The 25,027-nt window shown below is 44.6% G+C and overlaps 1 protein-coding gene across 6 annotated transcripts in view; it reads left to right on the top strand.

Moving 5' to 3' along the window:
- LOC118514711 (lutropin-choriogonadotropic hormone receptor) overlaps positions 1 to 25,027 on the top strand; it is a 104,789-nt gene that overhangs the window by 76,587 nt on the left and 3,175 nt on the right. For all 6 annotated transcript variants that reach the window (XM_036061788.1, XM_036061792.1, XM_036061791.1 and 3 more), the window contains 13 exons: positions 16,601 to 16,672; positions 17,312 to 17,455; positions 17,535 to 17,678; positions 18,657 to 18,728; positions 19,020 to 19,091; positions 19,593 to 19,661; positions 20,995 to 21,132; positions 21,208 to 21,348; positions 21,448 to 21,513; positions 21,807 to 21,950; positions 22,084 to 22,155; positions 22,244 to 22,542; positions 22,977 to 24,704. In XM_036061788.1, the coding sequence (XP_035917681.1) occupies positions 16,601 to 16,672; positions 17,312 to 17,455; positions 17,535 to 17,678; positions 18,657 to 18,728; positions 19,020 to 19,091; positions 19,593 to 19,661; positions 20,995 to 21,132; positions 21,208 to 21,348; positions 21,448 to 21,513; positions 21,807 to 21,950; positions 22,084 to 22,155; positions 22,244 to 22,542; positions 22,977 to 24,704 (3,161 nt within the window). The remainder of the gene's footprint in view (positions 1 to 16,600; positions 16,673 to 17,311; positions 17,456 to 17,534; positions 17,679 to 18,656; positions 18,729 to 19,019; positions 19,092 to 19,592; positions 19,662 to 20,994; positions 21,133 to 21,207; positions 21,349 to 21,447; positions 21,514 to 21,806; positions 21,951 to 22,083; positions 22,156 to 22,243; positions 22,543 to 22,976; positions 24,705 to 25,027) is intronic.

Here is a 25,027-nt window from a genome sequence, read left to right as displayed (position 1 = left end):
CTGGCTGTTTGTTTGTCTGATTAATGCATTTCCGGTTGGGCAAGTTGTCAGACGCCTGCCATGTTGTTTGGCAAGCGTTCGTTGAACTCAGCCGCCGCTGCCAAACGTCTAACAGCCGAAAGACAAACGAACTGCTGACTGGTTGCTTAATTAAACACAAACACTACATCAATCCGGAAAACCGGAAGCGACAGGCACGGTACAAGAACGGCCCCAAAAAGGGATGAATGACGGATAATAAATATATTTATACGCGAAGCATGGCAAGAAGCGTTCACCGCCGTCGACGATTTGTTGAGAAGTATTTTCCTAAGCGTGTGTGGATATCGGATTTATTCGCAGTTCAGGGAAACAATTTGATGCTTATGAAGGATTGAAGTTGTTCGGCTCTTATAAATTATGGATTCTTGTACGGTCTTTTTTTTTCTTAGTGCCTTTATCAATCAATAAAAAATCCTTAGTGACAGTCATAAAATAATTCAATAATGTAAGTAAGAAATGTATTTTCCTTTCTTTTATTTGTGAAAAAATAATATTTTTTTAACTCTCCTGCTTTAAAACCCTTTAAAGTATTGACTTGCATACTTTTAGGCGTTTTTATTATTTTAAAATCTATAAAAGCTACACCCTTTTTTCAATAAATTTCAGTAATTTTTAAACAATTTAAGGCGAGTAAAAACATATTCAAACATGTACAAAATCTAAAAAATATGAATTAAAAGTATCTTGCATACTTTTAGGCGCTTTCTTTACTAAGAAATTCATGAAATATGCAAACCTCGTTAGAAACATCAATTATTTTCTTTACAATTCATCCTCTCTACCACCTACGAAATCAATTTATTACGACCTACTGTAAGTTGTTCGATGAAACATTAAACAGATCCATTAGATAAAAAAGCACCAATCAACCATCTCCCAGCAAAACTACCCCAAATTCATCATGGTTAATATGCAACTGCTCAGTCGTAAAATATGACCCCAATCTTTCAACCCCGAACGCGACCGACGAGCAGCATAATTAGTACATCAAATCGAAGCACCATTCGTGATTAGATGAGGTGGAATAATGAAGAGAAATTCATCTTTTATACATCCAAGATCGTCACTGCTGATGAAAAACCCCCGGTCGGCAACCATTACCTCATCAACGGGGGGGTTGACGTGCGGATCGTTTCTTTTTGCCCTCTTGTTGCACAGTAAGTGCGCAACCTTTCTTGTTGCGTAGGACGTGCGGGCACGGTGGATCGTCACTTCGCGCGAATGCAGACAGCGAGCCGAGGAGCGTAAGGCGAAATGACACTTAAGTACGATAATAAAATTCATAATGCTGTGCGTTTTATGATGTCGCGTGTTTGGTCGGTGCGTTGGTGTGAGTTGAGGGCGACTGTGTTTTGGACAGAAAGTACTGTCTTATTTTGAGAACGCCCAGAAGAACAATAGCAAGCGATGCAAATGAGGAACGGCTGCGAGCTGCATTCTGGTGTTGTCGTGTAGTGTTATCATAGTGCTCGCGTTGCATTATTCATTCCGCATTTTCACATTCAATCAAACGATGAAAAATAATATCGTTCCTCTCCGGCAGTGCGAGGTCTGACGATATTGCTTTGCTCGAGCTGCCGAGGACAGTGACACTTTCCCTGGGGTGGTGGGAAAGCCAAAAAGGAAGCTGAAAAATCGAAACCCGATTTTTCAAGTGCTTCTCGGTTCAAAGAGTCAACGATGTCGTGCGAATCTCTTTAGCACGTGTTTATCCTATCGATGCAAGTTGAGGTTCTTTGGGGGGTTTTTGGACAGCAAGACGAGTGTTGTAGTGGATCGGATTTCTCTTCTCTGAACTGTCCCCATTTCTAGCAATTGGATTCGATTGATTCGGTTTTGGGTTACAGCAGCAGCACTCGGTTCATTGCTTTTCCATATGCAAAGCACTGGCAGCAACAATTGAGCTACTTGGAAAGTTGGAATCGTGTGCAGGGAAAATGTCAAACCAACATGGGGAGGATTTTTCTTCCCAAGAGTTCTAAAACCAGCACAAATCCAATGCAACACACACACACAAACACCCGCCCGTTTGCGGATGCACTACTGCTGGCCGCCAGATGCAGCTGTCCGTTGTACGTGATTTTTTAACCCAAAATGCAAAATCAATCGAGATGCAGCTGTTGCTGCAGTGGTCGTGTATCGAGGGGTTTTCTTCTTTCTGGGAAACACACGTTTGCTAGGCAGACAGCAGAACAAGACGTTTTGGGGGTTATTTGCATATCTGTGGACATTGTGTAAACGATTTTTGACGAGCGAACGCGAACAGAAACAAGGCACATTTGTGTTTCGATAAAGTACGAAGGCAGGGAAACTTTGGGAAATGGATAGGTGGAATTGGAATCGAATTTACATGCTGCTTTGGTGGACTGGGTATTATGAAGACACTGATCGTGCTTGTTGATCATACCATGAATGTTTTGGACATACCTACAAGGCTGGCTTGGGATTTCGGGCTTGTCGCAGAAAGGATTGATCCTACTTAAGAAAAATAAGGACAACAATTCATTCTTAATTTGAAATGATTTAAAGAAAGGTTGGAAAATTCAAAACATTGAATTGAATATAAAAAATTCTTAAATAAAGTTGTTCTGGTCTATTCTATACTTCTTCAATTCTCGATTTCTTCATTTAATTGGTTGGCTGATTTACAGCATAAACGAGAGCAAAAGTTTCATCTATTTGCCTACATTTGGGGGCTTAAGATAAAAGCGCCTGAAGCTATGCTATTTGCTTAATTTTGGAAAATATGACTGTAATCATCTTTTTGGCATTAAAATACTTGAAATAACATTAAAATATATCGAATGTAAATGGAATGACTTCTTGGGAATGACCTAGAACCATTTCTACTCACCTACTCGACTTACAAAAATGTCCAATTACCTCTACTTCGCATGAGGCATGCAGTCCATCCGAAGGAAGTTGGCTATCTCCGCCAGAAGGTGAAACATATTGGACACCAACAAAAAAAAACCGGAACGCAAAACCACTCCTACCCAACTAAATTGTGAATGATGTGTGAGTGTGTAAGCTCGCGCCAGTTCCTTTATAACACATTCTGCCAAGAAAGACGGTCCAAGTCTACCGGCGGGCTGATTATGATCTCGCCGCAGTGCTCCAAGAGCTAACTTCTTCGCCGTTGAAGGAAGGAAGCGTTTTATTTTAGTTTTTTTCTTTTCTTCTCTCTCTCTCTCTATACAAAACACCACAATCGCTGGCCAAAAGTCTTCGCTCGGCTTGCCTTGGTTGCCAGCCCGGTCGGTCGGTGAAAATGACAGCGATGTGTTGCTTCTGTATGTGTGTGTGTGTGTGCGTGTGGTGCGATGCGCGGGTGTAACATAACTTTTTATGATTTACGAGCCGCTATTTTTCACCTAACCCAAAAGCGGCCACCACACCACCGCCACATCCAACAGGGTAGTTCGGGGCTAGTGGCCTTCGCGCAATAGTGTGATCTGGCAATGGCCGAAACAGAAGGGATGCTTAATGGCGGCAGACGGGCACGGCGAAGCGCTGCATAGCAAATGGTTTATTTTTATAGCGGCGGTTGACATTTATGGTCAATTAGTTTGGATTATAGTGATTTTCACGGGTTTACCATCGCGCTTCCTGCTCGCACTTTCCCAACCGAACGCGCTTGGTTCCTGCGTTGGTGTACAGAGACGTTACGCGATATTCGCGTACCGTATAGGCGTATGGCGAATGGGTAAGTGAGATTTTATGAAGACTACACGAGTGAAACTATCTCCGTGCGACTTTCTCATATGGTTTTCGCTTGGGGAAATAATAAAGAACCGTCTTTTTTTCACGTACAAAAAAACAACAACTAACAGAAATCGTTATTAATTCTGGGCGCGTACACTAACACTTCTCGGCGCGAATCGAAAGAGTCGTTGACCTCTTTTTCCTCGCGAGAATGTGAAGCACACGAGTCGATTCGGAAAACGCTTGAGGAAGGTTAGTTCAATGCATTTCCTTTCACATCCTGTAACCCTTCAGCTTCATTCAACGAGCGTCATCCCAGCGGTCAAAGATCACGTGTTCACACAACCTCTCCGAATACACACGAAGCCAAGGGTGTGTGTGTGATATCACCTCATATCGATTCGAAACGCATTTACAATTTGACTTCATTTTCTCACAATCCCTGCACCGCTGGGACGCACCGGGAATAATGCAGCACACACACACACACATCTATTATCCCGATGATTTTCTGACCGTATCATCCTCATGCGCTCGTGTTCAATCTCCGCACCGAGTGCAAGAGGTTAAAGAACCGTTTAAAGGGTGGAAAATCGTGCACTCCGTCGCCGTGGGTGGCGACGATTGACATCGACACCGTTCCGGAACGTAAGCGGGCGACGAGCAGCGTGTGAGGTTAAGTTGAAGCTCCATGATGGTCGATTTCCGCAATAGTGCTTCCTTCTTTCCGGATGAAAACGGTGATGATGATGATGAAATTATTATTATCGTACCATAACAGCGAACGAATCTGACGAAGGTGGCCATTTTTGTCGTCTCATGCTGGTATTACTTACTGCTACCGGTCAACGTGCACTCATGCACTCGGAAGTGACGTCCAGCTGATGCTGATGTTCCGGTGACTTCCGACACTCACGAGGACCTCCTGAGGTCCCAAAGTCCTGAAGTGTACAAAAGTCCCGGAATCCTAGTTCACCCCATTTTGAGTGGACATGGCAAGGGTACGTCATGGAGGGTACGCCCGCAAGGGATGCGTACTTGATCCACGAGGAACAAACAGGAACGCCCGACTGTCCTGTGACCTGATGTCCAGTGTTTTATGTAGCGTAAATTATGCTTTCCGCTTATTTGAGCTTGAAACAATGGCCTGCGGGATCTAGCCCGTACGTAGCGTGTGTCCATTGCGTTCGCATGTCTTTTTTTTTACTTCACCCGTATCTTCAATGCTCCACAATGTCCGATGCATACTGGTACGGTACTGATGTCCCGCCACCGAACGATAATGGATGGGACCTCTTGCTCAATGACAAGTGAAATTTGATCTAGTTTTGATATCGATTTCGGTCGTAGATTGTGCGTCCCACGGTGTCCTTCGGTGTTTGCCGTTGTTTCAGCAGCATATCCTTGTGACAGTTTCATCATAAATAAATGATAAATATGTGTACGGCCAGTGTGCTGACTTGGCATTGTGCTGCCAGGGGTATTTGTTTTTATGGGAAAATAGGCACAGCACAGCGTTGTTTTCTTCGCTGCATCTAGAAATGGAAGCTAGATTTGACAGCAATGCTGAAATGATGACGAATCGTTGTAATGATCCGATACGGTCAGAAACTATGCCACCACTAAATGGTGCGTGAAAATAGATGTTAGTTGGGTAATTGTGGCGAACTAAGATGAGGAATATAATTAATACGATATTGAATTCAAATCAGTTTACCTTCAAAAGGTTACCTGAGTGTGAGTATCTAGTAAACAAGCAGCGCCTAAAAGTAGGCAATTAATAGGAATATCAATGTTTTGTTGCTCCAAGACCTGTTTGTGGAGGATTTTGATTTTATCATTTAATTTACTTTCGAACACAACTTGGAGCTACCCATGTTCATCTGCAAAATCATCTCAATTTATCAATCCCCAAAAATGTATTATAAGCCCCTTTAGACGTTCTTGTAGGCATTTGTTTTCCACAACTAATTAACAAACAAAACATAACGACTGGTTCCTTACCAACACTAAAGTTGTATTTTAGAATTAACCAAAACGTTATCCAAATACCACACTCAAAATAAACTTTCTTCTTCCTTGGCACTACAACCTCGGCCTGCCATTTCTGTGACTTGATTTTACCCGTAGCAAAGTAGTCAGTCCTGCGTACGGGGAGGCGGTCTGGATGGGATTTGAACCCCGGTCCTACCGTGTGAAGACCGGCGCCGTTATCGCCTCGGTCACCGAACCGCCGCAAAACAAACTTTACTCTAGATAATTCTCCGATGATCGTCATCAACGCCTAAAAGTAGGCAATCAATAAATTTTGAATTGCTTTTGGTGTTCTAAACACTACTTTCGAACTGTTTTGGTTAATTTACAATTAGGAAATCAGCCATTAGGAAATACTTAACGGCTTTAAATTTTGAACACAGCTTTAAACCCTAATTTTCAGTTTTAGTTGCATTCTTGCAAAACTGCCTACCCGTATTGCTTCTCAAAGCTTTATCCCTTTCAGTTACTTTACTAATTGCCTACATTCAGGCGAATTATTCAATACGTTGACATGTATGTGACGAGACAAAGGGAAATTGAACACCAATTTTACTCTCTGGTTCGATGGTTGATCAACCAATATTTGATCTCACGCTTAATTAAACACGAAATCCATGAATTGCCATAATGATATACCCTATAGATAAACTTGACTGCCTTTTTTTCTTCCAACAATTACTACTGCAGGTCTAACGGTGTGCTTGGCAACGATTTTCCATTTTAATGATTTGTTTACAACGGCTAGCTGGCGGACGAGAGTGCTTGTGCAAGTAGTGCAGCCAGTGAACCGTTCGAGCCCGGTGTACCCGCTGGAAATAATTAAAATAGATCACGACCAGCCAACGGCGGCAGCCTTAAAGCCCAATTATTTCCAATGACCCTTCAGCACTGGGTTCGCTCGGATAGCAGCAAGACACAAGTACCAAGCGCTGGACTCTCTACACTGTAATCGATTTCTCCCGCAGCGCCGCCATGGTGTACAAATTCGTATTTTATTTCGCAAAAAAAAAACGGATACAAGCTACTGCTGGATAGCGATGCAGTTGGGGTGCTATTTTATTCCCCCGACCCCGAAGCGTTGCGATTCTCGGTTTTAATTTGTTTGCAAGAAGCATTCCACCGTCGACTGGTGGCGTGACATCTTCATCCCCGGACATGGTGGACATTTGCACCGTAATAGAATCTTTTCATCAACCGGTTGGGCTTCCAGTTGTTTCGCTCGGTGCTCCCGACGCGTCCCGGTCCCGGTCACTGCATTGTATTTTTATTTCAATTCTGCCACTCCAAATGCCACCACTAAGGCGGCACATTGAAACAAATAGTCTTTCGGTCTGGTGAGAAAATACGATACATTTCATTCGCACCCGGCAAATACGGTGCAATGTGTAAAATTCAGAATCTTTTTTATTTTTGCCCCACTTCCAAATGTGCCCCCTGTTTCGTTTGCTGGTGTGTTGTTGAAGTTTGCCGCAGTTCTTACTCCCGAAATCTTCATCCAACACAGTGTGGCAGAATTTCAATACCGCACCACTATTTCATCCATTGAAACGAAAGTTTCTTTTTTACGTTTGCCCATTTTGTTTTCGTGCTCTTTTTGGCTGAATTGGCCGTGTGTCAGTAGCGGAAAAGTTCTTGATTCCCGGTCGTTCGGTTGGTCTGATTCGGTAGACGCTTTGCAGGGACCTCCCGGGCATCATCAGGCCCGAACACTGTCCAAATGGTCAGGGAGAAAGATAGAGAAAGTGAGAGAGAGAGAGAGCGCGTTAAAGGTGGCATGATGCAGATCATGAATAACATGGACAGGGCTAAAACACACAGACAAAACTACAGTACAAAAAACAAACCTCCCCGAAAACTAAAACCCGTAAGCATTACAGGATAAAACGATTAGGGCGCGCCAGGACTGCACAAGACACACATCGTTTATGTAACATCAACCAGCAAAAAGGAAAAAGACCGGTCTGTTTCGTGAGCGTGTGTATATGTGGCAGACATCCTGCTACACTATCATACCCACAGCGATAGCTGTAGTAGCTTCTTCGAAACGTCAAGCCAGACATTTCTCGCCCATTGCGTCTAGTTCGGGCCCCGAACTGGAACAGGCTGAAGAAAAGTGAAAGTTTAAGCAGGCGGGATTTGGCTGCGGGTGGGCCAGATCCTCGTGCCGGTGCTTCACTGTACTTCTTCCATCATTTTGTTCACTTTTCGATCCACTGCTGCAATTTGCTCGAGGACGTGGTGGCTTGCCGAAATTGGCAAAAATTGCCCAGACAGCAGCAGCAGCAGCAGCAGTGATGGAATGCAGACATCATCAAACAGCTTCAACAGGACCGTAAAAATGTACATCCCTTTCCCCCCCCCCCCCTCCCCACCTTCTCTTCCCCATCACCATTATCCAATAAAATGCAGCAGTAATGATGGTTCGGGATTGGCCGGTATGATGCTTTGATGAATTTTCTTACAATCGATCGATTCGATGGAGGCGTCTGGTCGGTTTCACCCAACACGTGTCGGTAGGAGCTTGGTGGTGGTTCAGGGGATGTGATTTGCGTGCAGGGGTTGGGGATGAAAACGAAAATCCATAATGCGCCCGAAGCAATGATGCCAATTGTCCCACATAATGGGTCGTACCCCCCCCCGAAATGTCTCGGATGCCGCCGTTCCGATGCACATGTCGAAGAATCGGGTCGCATGTGTCGGAATTCCGTTTCGGAATTGGGCCGTGTGAGCAAAGAGCGAATGGGATGAAAACTGGTGGAAAAAGAGGAAAAACTGGCCGCTTTTGTAACGGTGCTACTGAGATCACCCTGCTTCAGTATCGGTTACAGTTAAGCCAGGGCTGGCTTCGTCGTGGCTGGCGTGTCTGTCCTAGATATGCCATTAACAATAGCATTTCAGTGGAATGTCGTGCATTCTTAGATTCCGTATAAATTGCTTTTCTTGCGCGTTTGCCTTCTAAAGCGAGGTTGCACGGTAAGCACACAGGAAACGGGTCGGAACACTCCCGGGTCTCGTCATCATTCTTGTGCAAATTCACTGCGCTGCGTTATCGATGCTCGCGCCACTTTAGCGCCATTGATTTTATCACCCGCGGTTTGACCGGGAACGGTGGAGGCGCCTGACTGTTGCATTCCTTTGCCCGACTGGTTCATCCGTGTTTTCTCGCACGATAAGAGGATTTTCCAACCGTTCGCCGGTCACCCTTGCTCCGAGGCCGCCACAGCTTGCCGACAATGATCGTGCTGCTTTTATGGCTCGTCGATGCAGATTTCCATGGAATAATATTTACCGTGTTGGTACGTTGCTCGTTGCCAGTCGTTTGCTGCACAGGAAGCAGCATGGAACAATGGAATGAATGTCGTTCGAGAGTTTTCCTCGCCAGGCCATTCGTTCTCTTCCCTCTACAACTCCCGGCAATCTTTCTCGTTACACGGCACTTACAAGTGACATTAGTTTACGTACCATTATTTTTATAGCATGTTAGTCAGCTTTTCAGTAGAGTACTCTGGCGCTAGGGATGGCACTTTTGTGCTAGCTAAAGATAGTATGTTGATACCATCGAATGTAACTAAAAGAATAGATGGAAAGCGAGCCACAAATGGTTATTGCGCACATTTGGTGAATACAATGAATAATGCAACGTTTTCTGTCTTGCCTTATTAGTCTACTGCATAGTTAAGAAGTTTTAAATAATAAATTACATTAAGAGCAAGCGTACAAGGTGTTACAAATGTGGAGAAGTCTACTTAAAACATGCAAATTGCATACTTTTAGGCGTAATAGCGTGAATCCTTAAGCGTAATGATTTCTTGTTCAATTTAACTCAAAATTACTAAACTTTGAATAGCCATAATAATGTGATAAAATGAATAATCCAACCTTTAATCCCTTTGATTACGATTGCACAACTTGAGCCAATATTAATCAAATTGCATATCTCCATTGCAAATGGCCGTTAATCCCCCAAAGAATCACGGTTGCTTGTTCTATTAAACTCGATTTAACCAAACTTTGAACGCTTTTAATCTCGCTCAATTAATCCATTTCCAGTCAAATAATTCGAACGACTTAATATTTTCACACCATACTCTCGTTCCATTCCCACCGCAGCACACAATCATAATTCAATTACATCTGACAGCTCCAGTCTCACCAGCACTGCAAATTGCCGCAAAAACAAACAGTCGAAAGCCGTCAACTGTGCGCTGATTGCAAATTCATTCGATTCGAGCGTTTGGCTTTTTCGTGGAGAGGGGTCCAAATTTTGCACAAAACAATTTACAAACAATCGCGCACATCGCATATCGTTGCAAAACTTTAAACATAATCCCTTGCGCAATGACGACGGCTTCCCGCCCGAAGAACAACATCGCACACCGAGTAGCTCCAACTTGAATTAGGAAAACTTTCTCTATTATTTGCTGCTGCTGCTTCCAAACCAAAAACAGTATCACCGTACTCCGTCGTTTCCGACGTAAGAAAAAACATCTCGCATCATGTGTGTGTGTGTGGAATGGAGCGCGCTTGGTGGGTTTGGAAACCGGGAGGGTTGGTGTGACAAATCTTACTGTAAAGTTAGTTGGTATAAGCGTCCTTTTCGTGCTGCACAAACGACTGAAGCAAATATTCAAGTGCTAAATGTGCATTAGCAATCGGGCACGCTGTGATGCTCGCAGCACGAACCGAAAGCCGCTATCAATTTGCTGCAGTAAATCATTTCACAAGAGCTGATGCTTTTTTGACACACCGCTGCTTGGAACAGCAGCAGCAGAAGAAGCAACACTACGCTGCACTACGTCTTGATTGCTTTTTTGCTTGAACGCTGCAAGCAAGAAAACCACATCCACGTGCGTTCGGCGTTTTCTACACACACACACCACTTGATGCATGCTGCGCGCTACAAACAATGCTTCAATTTGAACACATCATGCACACGGGAGAAAGCAGCAAGAAAGATTTATTTAAGATGATGCCACAACCAACCGAACACAACCCAGCCCAATGCCGATTTGTTCGTGTCGAAGCTCGGCAACGAAGCTGCTATTCCCTCGTAGCGAAAGTTTTGCACTCAAAATGCATAAATGCAGGCGTAGCGGTTTTTGTGTGCGCTCTGCACTTGAGAAGAAAGTTGGTCACCGGGCTGGGGAAGCTGGTTTGAAATTCAATTTTTGCTTTCGTCAGCCTGCTATATGCAGGTGCGCTTGGGAAAGTTTGGCCGAACGATGAGCAGATAGTTTGCTGGTGATCGGCTTCTCTGTTAGAATGGATTTTCTGGCGAGCGGTCTGTTTTTTTAAGAGAATTGCTTCTTAAAAATAAATAAAATGTTTTCCTTTTTTATATCAATTTTTGTAAATGTTCTTATCAAAAATTCTTCATTTTGTATTTCACCTAATAAATAATGCATTAATGTTCCTCGTCACGATCGCCAGAAAATCCTTTTCCTTGAGAGCATCCATCTAAACTGCAACAACGATCTCGCAAACGCAAAGTGCATCGCATTTGGAACATATTTACTTCACTCGGTAAAGCTCAACAACCCCCAACTACCAACTGGCAACCAAAAAAAAAAAAAAAACAAAATGGTGAAGGAAATTGATGACCATCATGACCCAAAAAATTCCGATCTCCCCCAACCACCGTACCGTTTCGGGTGGCATCAGTCTGCTGCATTTTTCATGAACCGGAAGGAAATGCACCAAACGTGCAAGCAGTGTTTTCCCGATTAAGCTGCCCGGTGTTTTTTCCCCTTTCCCAAACTATAACAAACAATGGAGATTCAGTAACAACAAAAATAGAATAAAAGAAAGCGCAGGTCCTTCGTTTCCTATTTTTTTGCTCTAAAATTTTTCTTCGGGAAGGAAAATGCCACACGAGAGTCGGAGCCAGTGATGCATGATTTATGGCCGCTCTGTTTGACCGCTGCATCGTGTATAAATTAGCGTCTTATCGGTCGGTTCGTGCTAGCGCCGTGTTCACGTTTTGTCGTTTGCTGGCACTGATTCGATGATAAACAACATTTTCCTCGCAAACCACACGATCATCATGCTTTGGCCGTGGCTTCTGGTTGCTGAGCGGGGAAAAAACCTCAAAAAACAGCACACGATCTACGACAAACCACAAATCAGGCGGGGTGGAGGAAAATTTAGTTGAAAAGTTTTTATTTTCCCGACCAAATTGCAATTCTTTGTCCGTCTTTTTCCTCTTTTCTTCGCGGGTGTTTGGTTACACGTTTCGCGCTGGCAATGAACTCACAGGACAGGACAAATGAAAGCGCCAGCCAGCTTCACCGCCCTCATAAAACCATTCAACCGAGCCCACACACACACGCACACTCTAGCCGGAAGCTAGCTGCTCCATCGCTCAAAATGTGCGTAAGGAAGAAGGATATTAGGAAAAGAAAAACGGAAACGGAAACACAGAAAATCACATGTAAAGAAAAGCTTTTCGGTGGCGAAAAGTTGGTGGCACACAGATTGGAGCGAAAAATCTGGATGTTCCTAAAGCAGCGTGCGAGAGGGAGAGCGAGAGATTGTGTGAAAGAGGTGTTCTTATGATAAATGATTGTTTTGCAAGCCTCTCGTTTCGGTGAAAGGATCGCAGCCAGCCCATCCCTAGACTGCAAGAGAGACGACATCTTTCCCTCACGCCAGGTTTTTTTTCACCTCGAAATCTATTTCAAATGTGTTTCCGGCTGTTTTCTGCTTTTCTGGGGTGCTCCGATCGGCTAGTTTTTTCAAGGAAAGCTTGTAAACGCAGCTTACGGGCTTATCATAAACGACATCCGCTTTCCGTTCATTTATTATAAGTCGTGCAGGCATCTCATTTGACTGTCATAAACATGCCGCGAATGCGAGGCAAGTCCTAACTTATGGCTAGAGTTAGCGGAAGGCTTCTTCCGGAAGCTGGTTGTTTTTCGACCATGTCCCAACAGATGAGCCTGAGAGAGCGACAGAGAAGGAGATACTATCTGGAAAACTATTTGTGAATCCAATTAAGTTCTTTTTGATCGTGATTTTGTTCTTTTTATTACTTCAACTTTAATTTGATATGAATTTACTGAAATACTAAAAATACCAACAATTAAATCAATTGTAACGAAATAAAAAGCTTCCAACCTAAGGACCATATCTTTCACAAGAAATCTTACTTTTGAGGGATCTTCTCTATGACATTATCTTCCACGTAAAGATTCATTTATCTTGTCTTGCCTAGACCGGTTGCTTTTCAGCGGTGTAAGTTTCTTATCATTATCGTTTCGGCCGATTGGTTTTGGTCAGGATAAAAATATTGCCTAGCGTGACATGACAAAACCGTGAAAGTAGGTCAGCCTGAAGAAGCTGAGAAAGTATTTTCGTTATTAATGAGAAAATCTGAACCGGATAAAACATCTCTTTCAGTTCGAAACTGTAAACAAAACAAGTTTTTTTGTGTCAATTTGTATTTGTCTTCAACAAAAGAGAAAACCCTGACAGCAAATTGCCTACATTTAGGCGTAGTTTATTTTCTTTGTTCGTTCTTTGAATTAGTAGTCCTAAAGTATGCAATTTGCATTACATGTAAGTTTGTTTTTATTCTAGTTTAACACCAGTATCTAAGTCGCCTGGTCGTATTGATACGTGTACTGTTCATATAAATTTGAATAGAAAGGTGTAATTGGTGTGCATCAGAGGCTCATAAACTTCCCTGAAATTGATTATAAAAAGTCCTTCTTCGTCTTCTTTTAGTATATCTTCTTCTTATCCATGTTTTTTATCTTTTCATCCTGGAAAATTTATTAATTTAATAATGAGAAAGATTAGAAGATGGTAGATTGCTTTTCACTAGAAATCGAATTTCGCTCCAAAGTATGCAATCCGCTAAACATATTTATTATTTAAATTAAATTAACCAACAAAAAAAACAACATTGGATTTACTTTCTAGTCTTAATTTCTTCAGCAAATTGGGTGCAAATATTTTATGCTACTCTCTTTAATTGCTCCTCATTTCATAACGCCTCACAAGCAAGGTGGAATCCTTCCCCATAAAACCTTATAACATAGTTATCATTATGGGGCACTTTGTTTTCTTTACACTTTTTCACAAAATATAATATTAACCGGCAGGCCTGTAAGTGGCCCATTAGCTTCAAGCTGTTCCAAATCCCATCACCCAACAGAGCCGTTCACGGAGGCTCATCGTGTAATCCTCGACACCCTCTGCTCTCACACAGACATGTTTCGAGCCTGCTGGTACCGTTCTCAAGCGTTTACATGCCGACACCATATTTGTCCATTAGCTGAGAACCATATCCTACTACTCTGCACCCAGCAGGAGAAAAAGGTCCTTTTTGTACACACACACACACAAACACCTTTTTTCCAGGGGGAGGTTCGCATCAGCATCATTGGTGACAAACAATCGGAAGAGATGATTTACTGCGACGCCTTAGAAAAAGACCGGCCTGGTGCTAGGTTTCCGATCCTCCGGTTTGGAACCGGTATAGAATTTTAATCTCTTCACCTTCTTATGACACTGTGCCCCCCTTTTTCCTCACATTTCCACCTGTCGCCTGGTATCTATTCGACACCCGGGTATTCGGGGTACGTCGCTCAAATCGCATCCTTCTCACACGGTTGAGCGGCCCGGTTGGAAATTGACGCCTGCTGGTAGGCTTCAGAGTGTGTCATATTTTTTCACCCTGAGCGCTTTTCCGGCCTGATGGGAAACAAGATCGTTAAAACGCGGCCCGTTTGTGACCATTCCAAGCGATAAGACAGACGCGCGCCGGGCACCCTTCGGAAACGGTCTCCGCTGACACATTCGGATGATAAATTGGTTTTTCCGTCCGTCCAACGCCCTTGGACCTGGGGTTTTGGTGGAGCAGAAGTTGTTATTTTACGTTATCGGACTGCGCTTTCTTGTGGTGGAAAATGCTTCCGCGACTCTACCGAAAGCATCATTTCAATTTTCATTTTTTTGTTTGCTAGGTAACCCCCGGGCAAGATAACGTTCCCGGCAAGTGTCACTAAAAGCACCATTAACCGTCACGTGTGTGTGGCAGCGTACCTATTCAAGTGTCACAATCCGGCCAAACCTGACGCGACCTGACCGGCACCCCATTCGGGGGGAGGCAAGTGTATCAAATTAGTTGCAGCCGCGCGCACCTTGCCATCTTCGGACGTCTTTTGATGGGCAGTTTTCTCGCGCATAAATAGCTTCTGTAAAGGACAACGGCGTGGCGTGACCCTGAAAAGAGAGATAAAAAGGAAAAGCAACCCCAAGTCCCCAACTATGATGGATTTATTTTTATGGAAGACCCACCGCGGCGATACAAAATCGCGATACAGAACCGGATCGGATGGAGTCGGAAATAATGGGCCATCGCTTGCGTTGGGACTATCAGATCCGAACGCCGGTTGCGGATAACTTTCACTGCCCTTTGGCTGAGGCTTTTTTCTCTACCAGAAACCCAGGGGAATCACAGCGGGATTGTTATTCTTTTTTTGGAGTCGCTCCCAGACAGACGTTGGATTTTCGGACGACGCTGAGAAAAAAAAACGAAATCTCAAACAAACATTTCACGGTCTATGGGGTTCTGTTTGGGGAGGATTGTTACAAACTTTTCTTTACTACACGATCGCCTAAGACCCGCTGAGATCGTAAATGTCACAGCAGTGGGCCTTTGGCATTGGGTTAGATAAAAACCCGGAAAATGGATCACCCCAAAACGCCGCGGACGAACGATTCATTCATTTTAATAGTAAAACTGATGAATCAGTGTGGTTCTGGAGGGGGAATGTTGCTTACGTCATTCTTTGGGTTAGCTGCTTGTGGCTTAAGCAGTAACCACGCCAAATGTGCGTTTAATGCTTCCATCGAAAAGATTGTCACTCATGTGTGGTCTAATCCACCGCTTTTTCTTGAAGAAAGGAAATCTTTAAGCTAGGTTTTTTCATGAGAATTCTCTCTAAAAATAAACTATTGTGTTTCGGGTGTCTTTTATTCAGGAAAATCCTTAAAAGCTTCTTTAACTTCAGCATGAAAAGCGAAGCTCCAGCTGCTCTAAGCTAGTCGTCGGAAGACTTTATTGCATTACGTTCTTGCGTTCGGTATCGGGGTACGATCCCAGACGATGACTTCCGTTTGCAACAATTCTTTCAGGACCGCGTTCGTTATAGCATGTCCCCCCCTTCTAAATGGATTATTACATCCGGCCATACCGAAGAAAATTTTACCTTACCTCAACTCCAACACGCCAGCCAAAGGATAACAATATTTTTGATGTTTTATGTCTACGAACATTTTGTGCCGGATCGTGCCCGTTTATCACCTCTTTTTTTTAGGTAAACAACCCTTGGTGGACCATCTCCTGAACAGTAAACGTCGTGCTGAAGTCACTTAAGTGGAGATAAATATGCTTTTTTTTAACAAACTAGGTCAAGCCTATTACCATGTCGATGGTTCCGGCCGAGCTAATTATCCACACCGAAGAATCGTCCAAAGACCGTCTTGTGGAGGGGAAAGAAAGCTGGCATCCCACTCGAAAGTCCGTTTCGATCGTGGCCCATAAATTACCTTCACTAATAGTGCCGTGTTGGGCCTGTCGGAAGCAAATGGGCACTTTTTTATTGCTGAACAGTCGGGGTTTTGAGTGGCACTTTGCCTATATCGGGAGCCACTATCCAGCACCATAGGCAAAAGAGAGAAAGAGATATCGACTCGATACGGAAGCAATTAGTTTTCGCCCTCCCCACATCCTAATGACGTATTGAGACTTAATGACCGATATTCCTAATCATTTTTTTCTGCATTTCTTGTTTCTTCTTCTCCACAGAGATCTAAGTAATAACAACATAACCAACCTACCAAATAAGTCATTCGACATGCTGCCAAATCTAGAGGAGCTGTAAGTATGAAACATAAACTCCGTGAAGTTCCGCAATAATTAATGTTTTCACTCAGGGAAGTTTTTGGAGTCATGAGCACGAGTTTGCTGGCTCCAATCAAAAGTAATTAAATCGATAACGACAGAGGTATGACAGTGGAACTTTCACACGCCGGTTCGATGCGAGCGAGGTAGCTTCGTGGGAAAAGGGAGTTTCCAGTTACGGGGTTTTTCCCAGGTTTAGCCAGGGAGACAGTGAGATTACTGCAAATATTTTGTAATTAAAAAGTTTCTTTTTCGCTCGCTCTCACTCTCCCTCTGTCGTCAGCTAGACTTCTTTCGTTCAGCAGTTATTTTATTAGTTTAACTCTTTGAAGATGGTTCCTGATGATGAGGATCAGCTTTCCCGGTTGCAGCTGCAAGCCAGTAGCAAAACGAGGGTTTTTGCCCTGTTCGACAAAGTACATTAAAAAGTTTCTTAGTCCAACGATTTTATGTGTGTTAACCTCACTGTGCTAGAACCGTAGCTAGGCTGTTGAGGAGGACTCAAAGTCGAAGTTATGCTTCCCAATGCTTCCAATTCAATTCACTCGCCAGCTAATTGAACGCACAAACTGGAAAACTAAAAGGCAACGGCTCCTTGCTTACTCCCCGTTACAGAATCCTTTCCCACAACAAGCTGGATCACATCAACAGTGAGGCGTTCTTTGGGCTGTCGAACCTGAAGAAGATTGCGCTGCAGGGCTGTGGTTTGGCGAGCGTCCCGATGGAAGCGCTGAGACGCGTCCGGACGGTAACCACTCTGTAAGTATGGGCGCGAAACTGGAAACTCTCGGGCCAAACCTTTACCTCACGCCGGGAGACTTTTGATTTATGATTGCAGCTACCTTGACAACAACCTAATCGCCGACATGGAGAACGTTACCTTTCGGGGGTTTCACTTCCTGAAGAACCTGAGGCTGGAGGGCAATCTGCTGCAGCGGGTACCGACGGACGCACTGATCGGACTGAGATCATTAGAAGCTTTGTAAGTTTGGTGTTGGGATTTCCTGGTGGTTGAAGTTTGAAGGCTTTAAATTCGGTTGAGCTGGAGTAGTAGCTACAGATCGGTCTTCCATCGTCTTCGCATAGAGCTATAAATGGGAAAAGTTTTTCTCCATATCTCACCGTTGACTCGTGACATGTCAAAATTGATTCAATTTGCTATTTTTATGTTTCATGACGTGCTCAACGTCATATGCTTGTCCAACTGCAATGGGAGCACTCGACCGAAATAGATCTGTCAAAATTTTGTTTCGAAATGTGTCCGCATACATGAATGGAATAATCAATCATAAGTCGTACCACTCAATGCTGCTTTTGGCACTGTGTGTGTGTGTGAGTGTGTCCCCGGGAAAAGTGCCTCCACTGAATGCAATCGAACTGCAAACGAACTGTACGATATTGAACAATGGCACATTGTGACATGAATATCCCTTCCGTGGAACTATCGCATTCGGGCTTACATCTGACACATGATACACACCGAGAAACGTTCGCAAGATGCAATGGTTGGCGCATTTCCAGAAACTTTTCCTGTGCAGTTGGCGCGGACTTTCCCCCGTTCCACACACCGGAAATCATTTTTGCTGCTGCTACAGTTGAATGATGTGGCAATGGTTTGACCGAGATTTTCCCGGCAGCTCTATGACATTATTTCAACGCCAAAGAAATGTGTGTCACCGCTGAAGAAAGTGATCCGTGGACGCAATCAGCCTGAAAGCTATAACACAACTCGGCTCGGATATCTCGGGTTTTTGTTTCGAACGAAAAGCGTTGGGTTTTGTTTAAGAGCGCTGAAAAGAAAACTGTGTGTGTGTGGGGGTTTGAAAAATGCGGCATCACTTTGTTGTTTAAAGCGCGCAGACTGATTAGTTGTGGGAAAAGGGAACCTGATGATTAGTGAGTGGGAGATAGAAAATCTTCTTTCGGTTAACATTTTCTCTGTTGTCGGTTTTACTTACAGAAATCTAGGTAATAATTTACTTACAATAATCAGAGAAAGAGATTTTCCCGTTTTGGATAATTTATACATGTTGTAAGTATGATGCTTTCTTTACATAAAAAGCCTGTTGGGTAGCAATCTTCTTAAAAGAAACGAGAATTGATGAAAAAACAGCAACAAATTAATTTTGTCACAGATTGCATGCCTTAAGCGATCGATCGTGCTCATAATTGCATACTTTCAGGGGTAAAAAAAATCTCATTTTTGCATCTAAATAGATGCCTAAAGATATGAAATCTCGTTCTCGTTATTATATTTTAATTAGATTGCTTCTCGGAAAGCATTTCTGCAATCATTCTAATTAGCTCCTCTATTCAATTTCAGAATATTAAGAAGAAATCAAATAGGTGAAATTACTTCCGGTGCTTTAACGAACCTAACACGACTCAAAGTTTTGTAAGTATTTGCAGATAAAACCCCCAACCGTCCCAGTCACATTAGTCAAGTTTTTGAAAAACAGAATCGTTAGCAAACAATAAGAAAAACAAACAATTTGAGATCTAGAACAAACTCCCGATTGGTTCACGATAAATTCCACACGCAAATAAATCCTACGGAAGTCTACAAAAAACCTTAGCTTCGAACACAAACTATCGCCCGGTACTAAAACAATTCACTTGAATCCAGGTTAAAGAAAGGAATCGGAACTGAACTGAGGGAAGTGAAAGTTTGCCAAAATTATTTGCATAAAACGTTGCCCAGGACTCTCTCGTTCGTAGGGCAAGAATCATTCAGCTTCTGTGAGCCTGTGGCCGATTAAAACTTTCAGGCGTTGTAAAATAAATCTATTGAGCCAAAAAGGACTGTGTGGACTGGGTGTGTGGTTGGCACTGCATTTCCGGCTTCCTATACGACGAGTGCACTCACCGACATTTATTCCTTCCTTTCGTTTTGCAGAGATGTAGACGATAATAGCTTAAGCGCTGTGCCTGTTGGCCTCGAGAACCTAATGATGCTGCAGGAAATGTAAGTATGCAATCAGTTGTCAGCTTTTGCGGGGTTAAAGGGATTTGAAGGGATGAAGGAAGTGAGTGAATGTGTGGGCAGAAGTTATGCACTTTGGTCGGCCCAGGCGTACATGGGGCCTGAGGTGATGTGTAACTTTTTACCCTTTCGACCTCAAACAGCATTATAATCGGTTTCGGTAACAAGCAGGGCAGATGAACTCCTGAAACCAAAAACGAATGATCTTGGCGTGCTTCCCGGGATAAATTATCTAACTGCAGCGGAAATAATCGTTCCCAGTATCATACCGATTTGTGTAAAAGCCCATCGTCCGGAGAAACAAATAGGGCAAGACAAGACCTTTTTCGCTGCAAATTTAATCTTCCTTACTTCACATCATCATTCAATTCTTTCATTGCTCATTGCCCAAGATGACCCACAGTTCTACACCGCCAATTACACGGGGAAGCCAATTTTCCTGCCCCATCGTCTCGGCGATTAAACTATAGCAGGATATTACTACCACCCGGAACAGAACTGAACAAAGCGCCAAGAAAACCCATGTCTCCTGCTCTCCAGAGCTTTTCGAAGACTGCAGCGAAGGCATATCGGGGCAATTATTCCTTGCGCTAGCTCCCATGTCCTGGCTTTTTAACTAATTGGATTTACCTTCCCATTAGCCGGCTTGTATGAGCAGAACCGCCGACGGGCACAATCTTAACCGAGCCCTCCTGTGCTCACACAGCTTCTTGCTCTTTAATGTGCGTCTGCCAGTGGAAGATTTTTCAAAAGACTCTTCGAAGTCACCGAGAAGATCCTTTGTCTCCGGTCGGTCCGGGATCATGCTCGCGACCAGGGCAAAGGTTCGTCGCACACTGCTCTGGTGTAGTGGACAGTGGTGTGTTTGTCCGGCTTACGCTTCCGGCTTCATTCATTATTCATAAGCCTTTCAACATTTCTGCTGTAAGATTTACGTCGTATTCTATTAGTGGTCCTGCCGGCACTTTTGGCCTCGTCAGCAAAAGTCGTGTTGAGCGACTGCTGCTAACTGTCACCCGTTGCGATGTCTCCCCGGTGGACAATAAGACGTGGTGGATGTCTCGAGAAAAACTTTCGTTCAATTTTATAGTTTTTCAAAGGTACGAAGAAAGGCTTTATTTTGAAAGACAAGAAGCGTCTCTGGTTGAGTTATGTCTTCACTTGGTGCTTCGAGGAAGGATTGTTCTCTGGATCTGTATAGTCAGAGGTGTCCAAAGAGTAAAAATGACACGCAGGGCATAAAAACTTCATGAGTTCAGAGTAAGGTTTAGTAAAAAAAATAACATCCACTGTGCTTCACAATATCTCGTTCCAGCTCGGCATCAAACAATCGCATCCGATGGATATCGAAGGGCGATTTCCCCAAAAATCTAGTCTCACTGGATCTAAAGTCCAACCCGCTGGCCGGTATCAAACCCGGCGCACTCCAAAACATGCCACGGCTTCGAAAGCTGTAAGTAGCTGTCCACCAATCCCAGGAAGTAGATCACCAAATCCAAACTGACATTCCCTCTTTTTTTTGTTCCAGAATTCTTTCCGATGTGCGCGGCCTCAATGAACTACCTCCACTGGACGGTTGCACTTCGCTCGAGGTGCTGCGGCTAGACCGGGCCAACCTGTCCAAAATACCTGATCATATTTGTAAGACTTCACCCCGCTTGAGAAGCTTGTAAGTAGTGCTCCAGTTTCTTCAGAACAACCTCTCCAATCGTTTTGCGTCCTTCAATCCCAATCAACTTTTTCCGTCCCTTCTTCGCTTTCGTTCCAGGGATTTGAAATCCAATATATTGTTAAGCATTCCAAATGTAACAAACTGTCGTGATTTAAGATTGCTGTAAGTATGCGCCCTCGTTGCCACGTTGCAACTTGCACTTTTTTTTGTCTTTGCAGCGAGAGCAGAGCAATAGATAAAGCAAACATGGTGGTAAAAGTCGGAGAAAATTACATTTTTCTTTATTATCTTCCCTGGTCGTGCACGCTTGCTCGTCCATTTTTCCCTCTCCGGTTTGGCTCTGTGCGTTTGTGTCTTCCGGAATCTTCCGATCGGTTGGTCGGATGGACGGTGGGAAAAATAAACGCAAAACCCCATTGGCCTCGCTCGAAAACACCATCCACCATCCGGCACAGAGATTTAGCCAGCAACAGGATAAGCTCACTGCACGGTGCACCGTTCTCTAGTCTCGGTCAGCTGCACGATCTGCTGCTTTCGAACAATGAAATCGAATCCATTCCGCACGATGCGTTCATCGGACTGGTCCGGCTGCAAGTGCTGTAAGTAGTCCAAGCCGTAGACTGAGCGGACAGGGGCCACGGTATTCGCGATTGCGAATAAATCATCGGTGAAATTAAATTCAATTGCATTTATCTCATTTGAAACGTTGTTGACCTCTCTTTGCTTCCTCAGCGACATGGAATCGAACCAAGTTTTCTTCATCCATCCGGACGCCTTTCGACCGTTGAAAAAGCTCGAAGACTTGTAAGTGGCCTCGCGAAGCTGACAAAGACTAACTGTCATAATGTCGGACTATTTTCTCTCTATCTCTCTCTCTCTCTCCTCCGTACAGAAACCTAGGCAATAATCTATTTCCGCAGCTACCGACGACCGGGCTCGAACGGTTGCTGCATCTGAAAACGTTCAACAATCCGCACCTGCGCGAGTTTCCCCCACCGGAAGCATTTCCTCGCATCCAGACGCTCGTCCTGTCGTACGCCTATCACTGCTGTTCCTTTCTGCCGCTCACGACGGCCCTACCGAAAGTTCCTAATACCGTCAACATTCGCGAGAACGTTCTCTTCCCGACCGATAACGAGTTCGACATGAGCCTGTGGAACAACAGCTACAACGATATCTGGCCGCAGTTGCGTAAGTTGGATGCTATGTTCTTTTTCCCGGTATGCGGACGAGGATAGTGCAATGTTCTTTTTCCGGGAATATACTTGTAAAGTGATGGTAGGCTTTCTATTTTGCTCTGTGGTGAAGCACTTGCAATCAGCTTCTTAGTAAAAGCTGACTGAGCTTTGCTTTTCTCGGATGTAGAGCATTCCAGTATCTTGAATTACCCTGTATGGAAATATTCCTTAATACGTACCGCATTTCAGAGATTTTTTAAGAGTAATCAAGAAAGAGAGAATCAAGAAACCCCTGTAACTACTAAGAACTACCCCAATTCAGTCCACAGTCATTATTTGCATAACTTCAGGCGTTTTTGACGAACATTCTCTGCAGTAAACCAAAGCTAGATTTACAATCCTGTTAATTAATGCACCCGTTTTCTCCCATTGCTGCTTCCCCGACAGAAAACCTTAGCAAAAAGTTCGGCACCCAAATTAACGACCTGTTGAACGCGTACGGCGCCGAGTACGGTAGCTATCCCGGCGGTCACGTACCAACCTTCCCGGACGAATACTTCGAGGACGAGCTGGGCATTACGCACGCATCTCCAACCGCCCAACCGGGTGCAATTCAGTGTCTGCCCGAACCCGGACCCTTTCTTCCCTGCCAAGATCTGTTCGACTGGTGGACGCTACGGTGCGGCGTTTGGGTCGTGTTTCTGCTCGCCATGCTCGGCAACGGGACGGTCGTGTTTGTGCTCATCTTTTCCCGCTCGAAAATGGACGTACCAAGGTTTCTGGTGTGCAATCTTGCGGCGGCCGATTTCTTCATGGGCATCTATCTCGGCTTTCTGGCCGTGGTCGATGCTTCCACGCTGGGCGAATTTCGCATGTACGCCATCCCGTGGCAGATGAGTGCCGGGTGTAAGTTGTCCGGCTTTCTGGCGGTGCTTAGCTCCGAGCTTTCCGTGTACACGCTTGCGGTAATAACGCTCGAGCGCAACTACGCCATTACGCACGCGATGCACCTGAACAAGCGGCTGTCGTTGCGGCACGCCAGCTACATCATGACGGTCGGCTGGACGTTCGCCATCACGATGGCCGTCCTGCCGCTGCTCGGCGTGTCCGACTACCGCGTGTTTGCCGTGTGCCTGCCGTTCGAGATCCAGAAGGGTAGCGGCAGCCTGGCGTACGTCGTATTTCTCATGTTCATCAACGGAGTGGCGTTCCTCATCCTGATGGGGTGCTATCTCAAGATGTACTGTGCAATACGCGGCTCGCAGGCCTGGAACTCGAACGATTCGCGCATCGCCAAACGCATGGCGCTGCTGGTCTTTACCGACTTTATCTGCTGGTCGCCGATCGCGTTCTTCTCGCTTACGGCCGTGTTCGGGCTGCACCTGATCTCGCTCGAGCAGGCGAAAGTGTTTACCGTGTTCATCCTGCCGCTCAACTCCTGCTGCAATCCCTTCCTGTACGCCATCCTTACCAAGCAGTTCAAGAAGGACTGTGTGCTGATCTGCAAAGCGATCGAGGAGTCGCGTGTTACGCGCGGCATTGGACGCTGTCGACATAGTTCCAACTTCAGCAATCGACATACGCCCGCCAACACAAACTCGCTGGTGGAACGTTCCTCCAAAGAATTACCACCGCTCCTCCCGGGCCAGACGTGTAACTGTTCGGCGAAGTTGATGGAGCAAGAGACGGCTCGGCTACGGTTCCACCATCACCAGCAACAGCAGCAGCAGCATCATCTGCGGCAGGGCGTTCTGGTGCGTACCTGGCGCAGATTGATGCTCTGCAGCTGGGGCACGGCGGAGGAACGTAATCGGCGGGGTAGAGGAAGGAACGGTGATCAGTACGCGTACCAGATTGCGGAGATTCAACAGAAGCAGCACAAGCGGGCAGGTTCGGTTTCGTCTAGCGAGAACTTTAGCTCGTCACGGTCGGACTCGTGGCGTAATGCTCAGCATCATTGTGGTATTCCGTTGCGATTGCTCGATCCAAGGCGTCGCCATACATCGTGGTTGATTACGCGCAAGACGTCGCAGGACTCGAACCTTTCCAGCTCGCGGAATGATTCGTCAGGATCGACGGCTACACAGAGCACCGGGACGTGGCGTATTTCACGCTCGAGTGGTAGCACTTCGGTGGTGTTACCGGGTGTGCGTGTCGACGGTCATCCTGTACCGAGTGAGTAGCTTTTACTGTTTGCTTTTGATATAATGGCGCCTACAAATATGCAATCTGCTCACTACAAATATGCAAATACATCACTTTTTGAGATTTGTTTTCGATTTCCACTAGTTTAACGTGACTGATTGCTAAAATTTCTTTACTATTATGTTGTTTTACTCCTCCTTGATATGTGATGTAATTTTCAGCTTTTCAAACTGTTGACTCAATCATTATTTCTCGATATCCTGCAAGAAAAGTTTCGAAGGCAGTTGTTAATTGATAAAATAGATAAAAGAAGAGAAATTGATGAAAGAATATCCACGATTGATGCAAGATGC

Source organism: Anopheles stephensi, chromosome 3 (genome assembly GCF_013141755.1).
Source record: "Anopheles stephensi strain Indian chromosome 3, UCI_ANSTEP_V1.0, whole genome shotgun sequence".
NCBI lineage: Eukaryota > Metazoa > Arthropoda > Insecta > Diptera > Culicidae > Anopheles > Anopheles stephensi.
Note: the sequence above shows the minus strand (reverse complement) of the source record. Positions and strands in the feature narration are given on the sequence as shown.